The sequence below is a fragment of the Stegostoma tigrinum genome, chromosome 5 (assembly GCF_030684315.1).
Source record: "Stegostoma tigrinum isolate sSteTig4 chromosome 5, sSteTig4.hap1, whole genome shotgun sequence".
NCBI lineage: Eukaryota > Metazoa > Chordata > Chondrichthyes > Orectolobiformes > Stegostomatidae > Stegostoma > Stegostoma tigrinum.
Window position 1 is genome coordinate 65,432,916 of NC_081358.1, and position 16,856 is coordinate 65,449,771.

The 16,856-nt window shown below is 42.7% G+C and overlaps 2 protein-coding genes across 6 annotated transcripts in view; one reads left to right on the forward strand and one right to left on the reverse strand.

Moving 5' to 3' along the window:
* The window catches only part of tgs1 (trimethylguanosine synthase 1), a 72,086-nt gene extending 65,735 nt beyond the window's left edge, over positions 1–6,351 (reverse strand). For 3 of the 4 annotated variants that reach the window (XM_048528617.2, XM_048528619.2, XM_048528618.2), the window contains exon 1: positions 6,110–6,351. In XM_048528617.2, coding sequence (XP_048384574.1) covers positions 6,110–6,225 — 116 coding nt within the window. In that variant the 5' untranslated portion in view covers positions 6,226–6,351. The remainder of the gene's footprint in view (positions 1–6,109) is intronic. The other variant, XM_059646042.1, reaches the window with a different exon arrangement.
* An 11-nt stretch (positions 6,352–6,362) lies between these two features.
* Positions 6,363–16,856, forward strand: part of tmem68 (transmembrane protein 68) — a 63,367-nt gene continuing 52,873 nt past the window's right edge. Inside the window, exons 1-4 of one of the 2 annotated variants that reach the window (XM_048528621.2) lie at positions 6,364–6,523; positions 6,997–7,070; positions 9,013–9,084; positions 15,817–16,243. In XM_048528621.2, coding sequence (XP_048384578.2) covers positions 15,919–16,243 — 325 coding nt within the window. In that variant the 5' untranslated portion in view covers positions 6,364–6,523; positions 6,997–7,070; positions 9,013–9,084; positions 15,817–15,918. Of the gene's footprint in view, positions 6,524–6,996; positions 7,071–9,012; positions 9,085–15,816; positions 16,244–16,856 lie in introns of both variants that reach the window. The other variant, XM_048528622.2, reaches the window with a different exon arrangement.

The following is a 16,856-nucleotide window of genomic DNA, read 5'->3' on the forward strand; positions in this document are numbered from 1 at the left end:
AAAATCTGAGGAAGATGCATTTTTGTTCAGAAAAGGTATTAAGGAATATGGCCAAAAGCAGGCACTAGAAGGTTAGGCCACAGATCAGACATTATCTGATGGAATGTTGGATCAGGCTCAAAGGGCTGAATGGCCTATACTTGTTCTTATGCTCCTATTTTGAAGTGAATTAGCCTTGTCATCACATTTACTCAAATGAGTGCAGTGAAAAGTTTACAAGTTGCCACTTACTGCACCATCTTAGATACATAGGTACCTAGATTACATACAAATTCTCAGAGAAAAAATGTAGAAAAATAAAGAAATAAGTTATCCAGCATTAAATATTATAGAAATCAATGAGAAAAACAGAGAAATTAAAAGTTCAGTGTAACAGTCCTTCCAACCCAGTCCAGTCCCAGAGGGATTTTAGTCATGAAAAAAGATTGGATAGACTGGGATAACAAGACGTACAGCTGGATGAACACAGCAGGCCAAGCAGCAGAGGAGCAGGAAAGCTAATGTTTCTGGTCTGGACGCTTCTTCAGCTTTCCTGCTCCTCTGATGTTGCTCGGTGTGCTGTGTTCAGCCAGCTCGACACCTTGTTATCTCAGATTCTTCAGCATCGGCAGTTCCTACTAATTTTGGATAGACTGGGTTTGTTTTCACTGGAATGCAGGAGGTTAAGAGATAACCTAATAGAAGTTTAAAAGATTTTGAATGGCATGGGTAAAGTGGAAGCCTGAGGCTTTTTCCCAGGGTGGGTGGGTCAATTACTAGGGGACACAGGTTCAAATATGAGGGGATAAGTTTAAAAGAGGCATGTGAAGGAAGTTTTTCACACAAAGGGTGGTGAGTGCCTGGACTGCACTGCCAGAGGAGGTGATGAAAGCAGACACAATAGCAGCATTCAAGAAGCACTTGAATGAAAAGGGAATAGAGAGATATGGATGCTGCAAGTGATGACAGTTTCAGTAAGGAAGGGCAAAATTTGTCGGCACAGGCTTGGAGGGCTGACCCTGTGCTGTTCTGTTCTTTGTTCACACCGGCACCTAGCCTTCTGAGACTGAAAGAGTGTCATCCACTGCCTTGCCACTGTCTGCACCACACCCACCAATGTGGGAGTCACTACTCTTCAGGCACCATCTCTGTCACAGAGCCCACCACACTGACACTGCCAAGTTCCATGTTGAACCCACACTTGCCCCTCAACCAGGGGTCCCTGGCTCTGCTGCCACTGCCGCCTCACCCACAACCAGAAGTCCCTGCAGTGGGCCTACCGTGACTGTAACCAGGAGTCCCTGACTCTGCCACTGACGCCTCAATAATACCAGGAGTCCTCTCTCCATGTATGTCATGCTGCCATCACTGCAGCCACTACCTCAAAAGGAATCCCCACTCTGGGCCTACTGTCACCAGGAGTCCCCGATTCTGCTGCCAGACCACCAGAGTGCCAAGCATCCTGTTTCCACTGCGGATGTTACCTTGCCTGCACTGTGATCTTGAGGAGTCCGCTGCTGCCGCTAACTCCAATTGCTGGAGGAACTTTGCTGCAGCTGGTCCCGAAAGCCGGGAAGATGTCTTTCTTGCTGCGGCTGCCACATCTAATTACCAGGAGAAGCTGCATCCACCGCTTTGAGTCTAACACCACTCCATGGATAGCCCACTGTCATTGCTGTGCTGATGCTGGCAACCAACCCACCACAAAAAAGATAAAGGGAATCCTTACGGACAGGATTTACAGCAAAAAAAAAGCCATTTAGATACAGAGCTGACTCGAAGGTGGAAGACAGGGGTGTGGTGGTGGATGATAAAGTGTGAAGCTGGATGAACACAGCAGGCCAAGCAGCATCTCAGGAGCACAAAAGCTGACGTTTTGGGCCTAGACCCTTCATCAGAGATGGGGATGGGGAGAGGGTTCTGGAATAACTAGGGAGAGAGGGGGAGGTGGACCGAAGATGGAGAGAAAAGAAGATAGGTGGCGAGGAGAGTATAGGTGGGGAGGTAGGGAGGGGATAGGTCAGTCCAGGGAAGACGGACAGGTCAAGGAGGTGGGATGAGGTTAGTAGGTAGGAAATGGAGGTGCGGCTTGAGGTGGGAGGAAGGGATGGGTGAGAGGAAGAACAGGTTAGGGAGGCAGAGACAGGCTGGGCTGGTTTTGGGACGCAGTGGTGGATGGTTGCTTTTCAGACTGGAGGCCTGTGACCAGAGGTGTGCCACACCATCTGGATCGGTGCTGGGTCCACTGCTTTTCATCTTTTATATAAATGATTTGAATAGGAACATAGCAGGTATCGTTAGTTAATGTGCTGATTACACCTAAATTGGAGGTGTAATGGACAGGGAAGGTGGTTTTGGAAAGGAAAATTGGAATAGGGCTTACGTACTTAATGCTAAGGTTCTGGGGAGTGTTACTGAACAAAGTGCAGGTTCATAGTTCCTTGGAAGTGGAGTCCTAAGTAGGCAGGACAGAAAAGAAGGCATTTGGTATGCTTGCCATAAATGGTCAGGGCATTGAGTTGGGATGTCATGTTGTGGCTTTACAGCACATTGGTTACGCCAGTTTTTGAATACTGCGTGCAATTCTGCTCTCCCTACTGTAGGAAGGATGTTGTGAAAATTTAAAGGTTCAGAAAAGATTTACAAGCATTTGGCCCATTATTATTGGGCAGCATGATGGCACAGTAGTTAGCACTGCTGCCTCACAGCACTGGGAACCTGGGTTTGATTCCAGCCTCAGGTTACTGCGTGGGGTTTGCACATTCTCCACGTGTCCGCATGGGTTTTGTCTGGGTGCTCTGTTTTGGACCAGGATTGGAAGGTTTGAGCTATAGGGAGAGCCTGAATCGGCTGGGGCTGTTTTCCCTGGTGCAACAGAAGCTGAGGGGTGACCTTACAGAGTTTTATAAAATCATGAGGGACATGGATAGCGCGAATAGGCAAGGTCTTTTTTGGGAGCAGGGACAGGGTTCCAAAGCCTGGCGGCCCGGGTTTAAGATGTGAGGGGAAAGATTTAAAAGGGACCTAAAGGGCAACTTCATCACACAGCATGTACAGAATGAGCTGCCACAGGAAGTGGCGCAGGCTGGTACTATTAGAACATTTAAAAGGTACCTGGAAGGGTATATGAATGGGAAGGGCTTAGAGAGATCCCATAGAATCCCTACAGTGTGGAAGCAGGCCATTAACCCATCAAGTCCATACTGACCCTCTGAAGTGTATCCCACCCAGACGCTCTCCTTACCTTGTACCTACAACCCTGCATTTACCATGGCTAATCCACCTAACCTACACATCCCTGGACACTACGGGCAAATTAGCATGGACAATCCACCTAATCTGCACATCTTTGGAGTGTGGGAGGAAACTGGAGTACCCAAAGGAAATCCACGCAGACACGTGGAGAATGTGCAAACTCCACATATTCGCCTGAGACTGGAAACGAATCCGGCTTCTCAGTCCTGTGAGGGAGCAGTGTTAATCAATGTGCCTCCATGCTGCCCAATGATAATGGGCCAAATGCTGGAAAAATGGGACGAGATTAATTTAGGATATCTGGTTGGCGTGGATGCATTGGACTGGAGGACCTGCTTCCATGCTGTAGAGCTCTATCACTTAATAAACAACACAAAAAATACAAAATAAAAAAAAGAAAAACAAGCAGGTGGGACTGGATGAACGCCAGGCAAGAGTCCACAACCAGTCCTGCTACTCTGCTACCATCTTGGACGGCCTTTTACATTGTCGCTCCATCTTCTGCCCACCAAATTGAATCACTTTCAAATTTCTCTGCATTGAACTTCATCTGCCACCTCCCACTCATTTTGCCAATGTATCTATGTCTTGTCAATCTTCTCCAGTTTAGATAGTTTAAACGTTGCATCATCTACAAAGATCAAATGTACACCAAGATGTAGATCATTAAAATAAATCATAAATATCAAGGGACATAAAACTGACTACTGGGGAACAGCACTACAAACCTCAAAGGTCAAGGAACATCTATTACGCATTGCACTGTTTTCTATCCCTCAGCCAATTTAATATCCATGCGATTGGTGCTTCTTTTTTATTCCATGAGCTATTATTTTACTCAAAAGTCACTTCGGTCAGTGTGGCACTGTATCAAACATTTTGGAAATCCCATATGCCACATCAAAAACATTGCTCTCTTCAATTCTCTTGGATACCTCTTCAAAAGAAGTTTAGCAAATTGATTATACACAAAGTACTCTTAAGAAAATATGCTCATTCACTACAACTAATCCACCTTGTCCCTACCATTATTGGTTTTGTATTGAATTACTATTTCTAGAAGTTTTCACAATTTTACCTGACTGCCTTGTAACTGTGGCAAGATAATGACAAAGCCTGGCACCTAGCATCTGACTTGTCCTGAACTAGCACTCAAATAACTGATCTAACTGATCCAGAAAGTTACTACAACCCATTGGTCACCTTCAGGAGCTTGTTAAGTTTGGCTAACCCATTGCAAAAGAGTACTTCAGTGGCTGTGAAATGCTTTGTTATGTCTCAAGTTCAGTGATATAAACACAACTGTCCTATTTAAATTCCTCTCTAAATTCCAGTCAAGGTCTTAATGTAAGATCCCATTGGGCTAATCAAGTTGGCTATTTAAGCACTGGCACAGAATTATGTTAATACACTACAGAAGCCAAAATCTTTACGATACAATGCTCATGATCATCAAGAATCTCGTGGGAGCAAAATAAAGTTTACCGATACCAAATATACCAGCAAAATTTCTTTTGTTATTTTTGAAATGCTGTTACTGTGATGTAGATAAATGTGAAGAAATGAGTTGTGCATCAAGAATCATACGTGTACTTGAAATAAGATACAGGTACATGAAATACATTATGGCTCTGTTTTGCTCTAGAAGTAGGTACATATTTTAAGAATGGTTGTAGTTATACTTTGATGAATTATTTTAGTGTGCTCATTAATTTTTATTTAGCGAGTGTAAGCTTTGGCTCAGGAAGGAACAATTGTGGGGATCCCAGAATCATTATGAACATGCATCAAAAAGAGTTAATGTGTTCAATTTTTGCTGACATTGTTGGCATCAGAACTAAACAGTAATTTGAAATGAACTGCAATCAACATGATACTTTTTAGTCAAAGTGATGGGCATAGGTAACAGAGGTTGGAGAAACTTGGGCTGTTCTTGTTGGAACAACAGGTTGCGGGGAGGCCTGACAGAGGTCTACATGATTACGAAGGGCATGAACAGACTGGACAGTCAGAAGCTTTTTCCCTAGGTTGGAAGAGTCAGCTACCAGGGGCCAAGGGTTTAAGGTGCAAAGGGCAAGGTTTAAAGGTGATGTACAAGGCAAGCTTTTTTTACACAGAGGGTGGTGGGTGCTTGAAACTTGCTGCAGGGGGTGATAGTGGAAATAGACACTATTGCGACTTTTAAAGGGCGTCTTGACAAATATATAAATAGGAGGGTTACGGTCCCGGGAAGGGTAAGGGGTTTTAAACTGTGACAGGCAGTATGCCGGTGGAGGCTTGGAGGACCGAAGGGCCTGTTTCTGTACTGTAACTTTCTTTGTGCTTGTTCTTGTTCTTTTGACAAGGCCGGGAGTGAGGAAATACAATATCAGGAAAGTGTTTGAGGGTAATGTAGTTGATGTGATGAACATAGGAAAATTTGAAATATAAAACGACTAAGATGATCAGACAGCACCTGATAATTGATATGAAGTTGATGAATGACAGGAAACAAGCAGTGAACAGTTTTTTTTGGCAAACTAGGACCAGGTACAGGGATAATAGGAACTGTAGATGCTGGAGAATCCGAGTTAACAAAGTGTAGAGCTGGATGAACACAGCAGGCCCAAAACGTCAGCTTTTGTGGTCCTAAGATGCTGCTTGGCCTGCTGTGTTCGTCCAACTGTACACCTTGTTATCTAGAACCAGGTACACAGGGGTCTTGGGACCACTGCATTTCTGGATGTATTTTAGCAGTCTAGACTTGGTGTTCAGGGCACAGTTTTAAAGATTTTCAGATGTAATTTGGAGAAACTTGATGAGAAAAATCTGAAAGTGGGAGAAAGATCAGGTCGATACCCCCAACCGAGCACTAACTTCAGCGAAACCCACTTACTGTACGTAGGCTCTGCTGCAGAAACACTGGATCCGTTCCATCTCATCACTGAAACCTTCTAGAAAGAGGAAGATTTCCGCCAACATACTCCAGTTCTCACACATGTTGTCTAACATCTCAATACCGAACAACCTTATTCCGTCTTTCTAATCAACAGCATAACGAACTTCCAACGAGGTCAAGTCTGCAACGTATTATAGTTTCCGGTACGTGAAGTCGGATTTTCCAAAAGCCGACCCCCACCTCACCGGAAGTACCTTGTGCGCTCCCTGGCGGTACCAGAGGGAGTGACCACTTGCGTAGGAAGTGGGAATTAAGAAGGCCCAGAATCCAGAAGACGTCGATGGTCTTTTTAGCAGTAAATTAGCGATCGGTGAATGATGGAACAGTTGATCGGGGAAACAGCGTTGGAGGGTGAGTGAGTGAGGTGGGATGCATCAAAGGCAGAGGATGGACGAGAGGAAGGCAGAGGTAGATCAGACTAGAATGGGGAGGTCTTTTTCATGTTTTACCAGGAAGGCTTTCACTAACCGTTCTGTACAAATAGCGACAAGTGATTGTCTGCCTAAGTTTATCTCCCTTTTGCTTTGAAGTATGACCGGAGCAAAAAAAAGGTGCATTACCTTCTCACATTACAGTAGTATCCGATAAGAGACCAAAGATAAATAAGGGCTTTATTTTGTTCAGTAGGATTCTAGCAGTATCTGCAATGCGAATTTGACTGATAGTTATTTAAAAGGGTGTTAGGGAAAGAAAAACGTTTTGTGAAAGTAGGACTTAATGGGGTCAGATATCCCTCAGGAATAATTTAAAAATTGTTTGTTAGTGTACACAGACCTGAAATTTTAAATATTATAGCAATGATTATGCCATTTTTATTTATCCAGTAAGGTAGTGTAATCTTAAAGCACTTGTGGACTCACTATGCTGGCAAGGATAGAATCAGAGTTTTGCAAGAAAGGTAAGTTGGCATTACTAATGATCTGAAAGTTATTTTGAAACTGACTTCTCTTGAAAAATAAACTGCTTTTTTGACCGTGTCACACTGTCAAATGCTCGCTTAAAGTGATGATAAAAGATTGAATACATGGATGGACAGATTCTAGAACAGCTTCTTTCTCACTGTTATCAAACTTTTGAACAGACCTCTCATATGTTAATCAGAAACAAAAACAGAAGTTGCTGGAAAAACTCAGCAGATCTGGCAGCATTTTTGAAGAGAAGTCAGAGCTAACGTTTTGGGTCTGTTGACATTTGATCGGAAGGAGCCGAAATGTTAACTCTGATTTTTCTTTACAGATGCTGCCTCACCACCTGAGCTTTTCCAGCAATTTCTGTTTTATGTTCTGATTTGCAACATCCACTGTCCTTCTGTTTTTTATTCTCGTATGTTAATGTTGATGTCTCTCTCTGTACCTTTTTTGTGCTGTAATACTGTGTACTGCACTCTGTTCTGCTATCTGCCTGTATAGCATGCAGAGCAACACTTTTCACTGTAATGAAATGTGAGGCTGGATGAACACAGCAGGCCCAGCAGCATCTCAGGAGCACCAGCTTTTGTGCTCCTGAGATGCTGTTGGGCCTGCTGTGTTCACCCAGCCTCACATTTCATTATCTTGGAGCTTTTGTGCTCCTGAGATGCTGCTGGGCCTGCTGTGTTCATCCAGCCTCACATTTCATTATCTTGGAGCTTTTGTGCTCCTGAGATGCTGCTGGGCCTGCTGTGTTCATCCAGCCTCACATTTCATTATCTTGGAGCTTTTGTGCTCCTGAGATGCTGCTGGGCCTGCTGTGTTCATCCAGCCTCACATTTCATTATCTTGGAGCTTTTGTGCTCCTGAGATGCTGCTGGGCCTGCTGTGTTCATCCAGCCTCACATTTCATTGTCTTAGATTCTCCAGCATCTGCAGTTCCCATTATCACTAACACTTTTCACTGTATCTTGATATATATGACAAGAATAAATCAGATTCAAACTATTTCTGGGACAATGGTTATGGAGACAGCCTCCCAACTACTCTCAGATATTTTGGACTTGTATTTAGAAACATTGCATTGATGCCCTCAGGGAGAAAACGAGGCAAAAAAAGACTGAACCAAAAAGAAGTTTTGCTTTGTTGTCTATCTTATTAAGTTCCAATTAAGGTCTTTTGGGATTTGTTCAGCTTGTATTGCAAGGCCTTAGATTTATGGATCTACAATTAGCATATCTTTAAAATTCAATTGATATCTACAAAGTTGTTCAGCAAATCAATTCCTTATTAATCCTGTCTCTGATTTTTAATAACTTGGCTTTGAACCATATACTGTGAGGAAAAATATCTAACATAGTGGAGTGGAACAGTTAAGATTCTCTCCTATGAGAGACTGAGTGAACTGGTGCAATATTGTTATGAGCTGGAGAAACACAGCAGGTCAGGTAGCAGCAGAGGAGCATGCTCTGGTTTACAGCCATCATCTGCTGAAAGGTCAATTTGCCTGCTGCTCTGACCAGCTGTGTTCCTGCAGCTCCACGCTGTGTTGACTCTGACTCCAGCATCTGCAGTTCTTGGTATCTCTGAATTGGTTTCGTAGTCTTAGTTCAAAAGAAAGAAGATGGTCTTATTGAAATGTTTAAAGTTCTCAAGGGGCTTGACCTCACTCAGCACCTTTCCAATCCAGTCATGGGGGCCTGTGACCCACAACTTCTAAAACCTGTTCTGTTATTCATGGGTTTTTGTTCAGTTACCTTGCCCTGTGGAACTGGTCCTTAAATCTTTCTGCTTTGCCACATTCTCTTTCATAAATTTTGTTTACTTTTTTCATATATTCCATAAATCATTTATTCTGTACATGTAGATAAACATGATTTTTAGTTCAATTTAGTTAACTCATTTCTGCCACTGTTTATTTCCTGAATCCAGACACATGGATAAGAGAGGCCTCCAGAAACAAATCATAGATCTAGCTGGCATCGACCATCATATTTCTTTATGGTGAGTAAATAACTGTTACATTTTATTTTCTAAGTAATATGTGCTGTCTGAAAAGTGTTTACGGTAAGTTGCACAATCTTGACGTTAATTTTGGAGGCCTATCTGCTGTGGAGATGCAGTGATAGTCTTGACTTCCACCTGGTCATATTGAAAACTTAATCGCTGGCACTTTTGCAGATGCTGTTTCTCCAGTTTACACAAGCTTGGACCAGAGATTCCCTCAAGTTGGTGAGGATGTTGCATTTTTTTTCCAAGGTGGCTTTGAAGACATCCTTGAAATGTCTTCTCTTTCCTCCTGGTAAATGCTTATCATGACTGACCTCAGAGTAGAGAACTCATTTTGGAAGTTCTGTCAGACAAGTGGGCAACATAGCCTGCCTCTTGATGGTCAGAATGTGCATTATGACTGTTAGGAGCTGTGCAACTCCTGGGAGGAGGTATTTGAGGATGGTTTTTGCAATGATCTTCTCAGCAGTGGACTTGAAAATAATTACAGTTACAATTTCTTGGAGGTTTGCTCCATGCTCTCCTTAGAGATGAAGGAGATGGAGTCATGTATTTATGCTAAGAATAGTGGCATGCTTCGAGACATTGTCAGTGGTACTCATTTTGAGGAGATCCTTGTCATGTTCCTTCAAATAAGGACTGGCTGCCTCTCTGTTTGATGATTACCACTCCTTTCTTAGCTCTCAGTGAGGTAGGTGTTTGAGCTACAGGCGATTCTGATTGAAGAATCAAAACAAGTCATTGTCAGTGAGTTGCTAGATTTCCTGCACTCTTTCCACCCATCACCCATTCTTTCAGTCATGGGATTTTTTTTGGATCTCAGCATTCATTTGCTTGTAGAATGTTTTCTTTTCTTTGAGTTCCGATGCGCTTTTACATCAGGAATACCTTGCACTTGCAATTTAGTAGTTTACTGGATCTCTTGCTAATTCTTGTCTTGATGTAACCTAGTAGAAAAACCTACAGTCTCTTTTTAAGTGCTATTTATGATGAATTTGAGAATAGACCAGGCAGTGTGGACATTCTGTCTGCATCCTGTTTTTTGTGCATTGTAAGGTTGGCTGTGTGACTCTAAGTAGGTGTTTCTTCGTGGAGCCTCCAGTTTAATGACATGAATTTCCTGTGGCTTGCACCTTGTCTTCCTGTGGGGAATGAGACAATGACAGATCAAGTTTGAATGGAATTCCTCTTTGGCCTCTCATCACACACATGGATGATGAGTGAAAACAAAGAACTGTGGATACTGGAGATCTAAAACAAAGTTCAGTTCTAAAAGAAGGATCATTGGATTCAAAATATTAATTCTCTTTTCTTTCTACAGATGCTGATACACCCGCTGAGTTTCTTAACAATTTATGTTTTCGTTTGAATGATCGGTGTACTGCTTCTGAGTAACAGTAAGCTGAAAGACTTTGATTTACCCCACAGAGGACGCTAGCTGAGATGGTCAGCTGGTTCACTTTTGCTAGTGAAAGCAGACTATTGGAATTGACATTCTTCCTCAGTGTTACCCTTTCTGAGTGTGTGTTTGCCATGCTTATCTTTGAGTTGACTTCTCCTGTCATTGTGATTTCATGATCATAGAATTGGAGTTCCTGGGTTTTGATAGTAATAAGACATTCAAGTCTTTTGCTTCTATGGTTGTCCATATTGTTTCAGGTCCAAAACCCTAGTTTTTAAAGGGATGGAAGATGTCTATGGCAAATTGTTCTTGCATGACAAAGTCATTGCTCGCCAACTACTATACAGTCCTGGTGGAGCAAGGTCTTCGAGCATTGGTGGTTATAGGTAAGATGATTGGAGACCAGGCTCTGCAGCTTAGAAATGAATACACACATGTCACCTCATGACAATCTTGCCCTATCCTAGAAGCCACTTGAGCCAAGTGCTGGAAAATGAGGTTAGAACAGTTTGGTGGTTGTTTTTGACAGGTGCAGACTCAATGTGCTGAATGGTCTGTTTCTGTGTTGTAGACCTCTTTGACTCTAAGCCTACAATATTGCTTACTTGTGGGTCACCACAGGAGCAGAGAAGGTACTCTATATCCATCAGCCCATGTCAGTTCAGCAAAGACTCATTCCTATCCAAGGGGGAGGCTGTGTTGTTCACAAATGTTCGGTCAGATTCTCTCCCTGTGCTGCTGCCAGTTTAGTTGCTGACAGCACATTTCCTTGGCCTCCAATGGACTGGTTTAAACTGTTTTTGCTGCTCCTCATTCCGAAGGGAGGAAAGCTATGGAATGAAATTGATATGGGGATACAAATTCACAAGTTTATAACTAATATCTCAGCTTAAAAAAAACTCTAAAATGTAAACTATTGCAATTCCTAATTTATCCTGTCCCACCCGCAGGACAGACCCAGAAGAGGGGGCGGCACAGTGGTATACAGTCAGGAGGGTGTTGCTCTAGGAGTCCTCAACATTGAATCCGGACCCCATGAAGTCTCATGGCGTCAGGTTAAACATGGGGAAGGAGACTTCCTGCTGACTGTCATGTACTGTCTTCCCTCAGTTGATAAATCAGCACTCCTCTTGAACAACACGTACAGAAAGCACTTAGGATGGCAAGGGCACAAAATGTACTCCGGGTGGGGCAATCCAAAGTCCACCACCAAAAGTGGCTCGGCAGCAATGCTACTGTTTGAGCTGGTTGGTTCCTGAAGGACTTAGCTGCTAGATTGGGTCTGCGGCAAGCCGTGAGGGAACCAACAAGAAGGGAAAAACATACTTGACCTCATCCTTACTAATCTGCCTGTTGCAGTTGCATCTGTCCGTGACAGTATCTGTAAGAGTGATCATCGCACAGTCCAAATGGAGACAAAGTCCCACCTTCACATTGAGTACAATGTCCATCATGTTGTGTGGCACTATCACTGTGCTAAATTGAGCAGACTTCGCACGGCTCTCACAACTCAAGATCGGGCTGTGGGCCATCAACAACAACAGAATTGTATTCCAGCACAACCTGTACCCCCATGGGCCAGCATATCCCCCACTCAACCATTATCATCAAGCCAGGGGATCAACCCTGGTTGAATGGAGAGTGCAGGAGGGTATGCCAGGAGCAGCTCCAGGCATGCCTGATATGAGGTATCATCCTGGTGAAATCACCAAGCAGGTCTGCTTGCATGCCAAAAAATGAAAGCAGCAAGTGATAGACAGAGTTAAGTGATCCCACCACCAACGGATCAGATATAAGTTCTGCAGTCCTGCCACATCCAGTTGTGAATGGTAGTGGACAATTAAACAACTCACTGGAGGAGGAGACCCCACAAATATCCCCAACCTCAATGATGAAAGAGCCCAGCACATCAGTGCAAAAGATAAGGCTGAAGCATTTGCAAGTGTCAAGTGGATGATCCATCTCGGCCTCCTCCAGCGGTCTCCAGCATTACAGACCGCAGTCTTCAGTCAATTCAATTCACTCTATGTAATATCGGAAAACCGTTGGAGACATTGGATACTGCAAAGGCTGTGGGCCCTGACAACATTCTGGCAATAGTGCTGAAGACTTGTGCTCTAGAAATTGCCTCTCCCCTAGCCAAGCTGTTCCAGTACAGTTACAACACTGGTATCTACCCGACAATGTTTAAAATTGCCCAAGTATGTCCTGTACACACAAACCCAGCCAATTACCACCCCATCAATCTGTCAGTAAAGTGATAGAAGGTGTCATCAACAGTGCTATCAAGCAGCATGTGTTCAGAAATAAACTGCTCAGTGACACCCAGTTTGGGCTCTGCCAGGGCCACTCAGCTCCTGACCTCATTACACCCTTGCTTCAAACAAGGATAAAAGAGTTGAATTCCAGAGCTGAGGTGAGTGTGACAGCCTTTGATATGAAGGCTGCATTCAACCGAGTGTTGCATTAAGGAGCCCTGGCAAAATTGGAATCGATGGGTATCGGGGTGGAGGTTGGTGGTGGTGGGTGGAGGAAGAGAAGGAGAAGGAGGAGAAGACTTTCTGGTGGTTGAAGTCCTACCTGACACGTGGGAGCATGGTTGTGGTTGTTGGAGGTTAATCATCTCAGCTCCCGGACATTTCTGCAGGAGTCCCTCAGGGTAGTGTCCTGGGCTCAACCATCTTCAAGTGCTTCGTTAATGACCATCCCTCCATTATAAGGTCAGAAGTGTGGAAGTACGCTGATGATTGCAAAGTGTTCAGCGCCATTTGCAACTTCTCAGATACTGAAGCAGTCATGTTCAATTGCAACAAGATCTGGACATTATCCAGGCTTGGGCTGACAAGTGACGAGTGACATTCATGTCACACAGATGTCAGGCTATGACCATCACCAATAAGAAACAATTAACCACCGCCCCTTGACAATCAATGATGTTACCATCACTGAATCCCCCACTATCAACATCCTGGGTGTTGTCATTGACCAGAGACTCAACTGGGTTCACCACAGTGGCTACAAGAGCAGGCCTGAAGCAAGTAACTCTGGCAAGTAACTCATCTCCTAACTCCTCAAAGCCTGTCCATCATTTACAAGGCACAAGTCAGGAATAATGGAATACTCCTCACTTGCCTGGATGAGTGTAGCCCCATCAACACTCTAGAAGCTTGACACCATCCAGGACAAAGCACCCCGCTTTATTGACACTACATCCATAAGCATCCATTCCCTCCACCAAGGATGCTCAGTAGCAGCCGTGTGTACTATCCACAAAATGCACTGCAGAACTTCACCAAAGATCCTCAGATAGCACCTTGCAAACGCATGACCACTTCCATCTAGAAGGACAAGGGCAGCAGACATATGGAAACACCACCACTTCCAAGTTCCCCTCCAAGACACTCACAATCCTGTCTTGGAAATATATAGCCATTTCTTCACTCTTGCTGGGTCAAAATCCTGGAATCCCCTCCCTAATAGCATTGTGGGTGAACCTACAGCAGGAGGACTGCAGCAGTTCAAGAAGGCAGCTCATCACCACCTTCTCAAGGGCAGCTAGGGATGGGCAAGAAATGCTGGCCAGCCAGCGATGCCCACATTCCACAAATGAATAGAAAAAAATCTCAAAAGGTATAATCTATGAATACCAACAGTTAATGGTGAGCAGCTCTGCTACTTTTACAATGCCTAGAAAAGAGAATTGTGTGTCTATTCTGTACAAGATATCGAGTCTTTCGAGAAGGTAAAATTCAGATTGACTAGGTTGCTAAGAGCAAAGACTAGTCTTTTTCCAATGAGAACATTTAGATTATGGAAACCATAGAACTGTACAAATTAGAAAAAATGAGCTGGGGAGATTTCGGGGGGAAATTGTCAGGTCTTGAACATGAAGCATAAGTACAAAGTTAAATAAGATATTTTAAAGCAGAGTAGACAAAATATTTTACATTTGAAATTGAGAGCATATAGAACTACATCAACAAAATTAGACTAAATAGCTGAATGAAGGCAAGAGAGTTCAGCAAATATAGGAAAATGGTAGCTAAGAGTCGATAGAATTATTTGTTCGCTCAGAGGTAAAGTACCAACAAACTAATTTTAGTGGCCTATTTGAGTTGCAATTTCTACAAATAAGGTTTGCAATATTTTTGAAAGTCTGTCTTTTTTTTAACTGACTGAATTGTGGAAAGATTGACGTTCTTGACCTTTCTATTGTTAAGTGTGTGTGATTCAAATCAGCACTACCATTGTCATAACCTTAAAATATTACTTTAACCTATTTTATCATGCTGGCATGTATTTAGTTATGGCAGTGTAAATGTTTGTGTTTCTTACAATTGTGCTGTTGATCAAAATTATTAAGACATTTAGAAATAGGATCAGGAATAAGCCATTCAACTCATGAGCCTGTTTTGCCATTCAATAGCTCATGGCTGATCAGACATTCTTCAGGCCCACTTACTTGCATTTTCTCTGTAATTCTTGATTTTTTCCCCACTGATCAAGAACCTGTCTCCACCTTAAAGATACACAAGAGGTCTGCCCCCAAAGCTCTCTGTAGCGAGGAGTTCCAAAGATTTTCAACCCTCTAAGAGACAAAATTCCTCCTCATCTCAGTGTTAACTTGGCATCATTTTGTTCTGAGACTATGCCCTCTGGCCTTGGACTGTCCCGTGACTGGAAACATCCAGTCAACAATTACTTTGGCAAGCTCCTTAAAAGCCTATGTGTTTCAGTGAGATCACCTCTCATTCTTCTAAATTCCAATGAGTAATGTCCCAACCTGTTTGACTTTTGCTCATAAGACAATCCCTCCTTACCAGTGATCATCTTAGTGAATCTTCTCTGAACAGTCTCCAATGAAATGATACCCTTTCTGAAATAAGGGGACCAAAACTGCTCTTAATACTCCAGATCTGCTCTCACCAGCATCTTACATGGTTGTGGTAAGACTTCCCCACTCTTTACCTGCTGCACCTGTGTGCTAGCTTTCTGTTTCATGCATAAATATCCCTAAGTCCCTTTTGCATTACTGCTTTCTTCTTCGTTTAGCTAATACTCGGCTGTTTTGTTCTCCCTTCCAAAATGCACAACTTCACATTTTCTCACATGATATTCCATTCAGATATTAGATATGGGAGCGCAGTATTTTATGATTAGCCTCCACATTTTTGGCCCTAAAATCTAGTTATGATCCCACTAGTTACTGAATAATGTTGTCTGGTTAAGATTTGTGATTACTTATGTTATTAGTTGTCCTGTCTCTAACTAGTCTTAATGTTTTACATTGCTGAGATAGTAACACTACTCTTTTTTTCCTACAGTTGACAAGAACTCTGTTTTTGTCTTATGTGAATACTGCTGTACCCGCCATAATGACCCCCAAGCTCTGTCTCTGTACTGATTTTTGATAATGTTGGCTTGGTATGGCTGCTACTGACGAATCCTATGTGGAAGAACAAAATGGGAGTTTAGTGTCTTACATGATTGACATAGTGGAAAAGTGGACTGGCTTGGAAATTTTGGAAGGTTCCCTGAATTACCTGGACTACCTTCTTTGGGTTTTCACTCCCCTCATCATTGTGTTCGCTATGCCATTGTTCATTATTCTGTTCCTCTACCTTTCCATTCTTTTTCTACATGTATACAAAAGAAAGAGAGAACTGAAAGTAGCTTATTCGAATAACGTTTGGGATGGAGCACGGAAGACTTTGGCAACCCTGTGGGATGGCCATGCAACGATATGGCATGGTAAGTAGCATTCTTTCCGAATATAATTCATCTTATTATGCTCTTGAGCATAGCCATTAAACAGAAATCCGTGAGGAAATGTTGAACAAGTTGTGTTTTGAAAAGGAATTTCCAGTTGATCCAAACTAAAATTTTTAAATAGTGAAGGTGCTAACAAAGGTGATGCATGGAAGAAAAGTTCCAAGACTGGATGAAAATTGAAAGTTAAGTTCTCATTTGAAGGAAACATTCAGAGGGATTTATGTTTCATCAAAACAGTAGTGGACTTCTGAATCAAGATGCCAAGGCAGATTTTGTAATCAAACTTAACTTTCGTTGGTAGTGAAAATACCTCATAAGCAATACACTTGATCTTGTACCTGTGACATCTAAGTAAATTAATTATAGTCTGGAAAACTTCATGTGTGATGAAATTATTCTGAAGTTGTAGAAAATATTTTATTAAACATGGTGGTCTATTAGTTTTAAAATATAAATTGCCATATTAGGTGTGACTGTCTTAAGTATACAGAACATTATCTGACAATGTTTGGTCATTTGTAAGAGCTAGTCACTATTTAGACTAACTTTCTGACTTCATTCCCTCCATTCTTCTTGACAACACTTGTGTTCT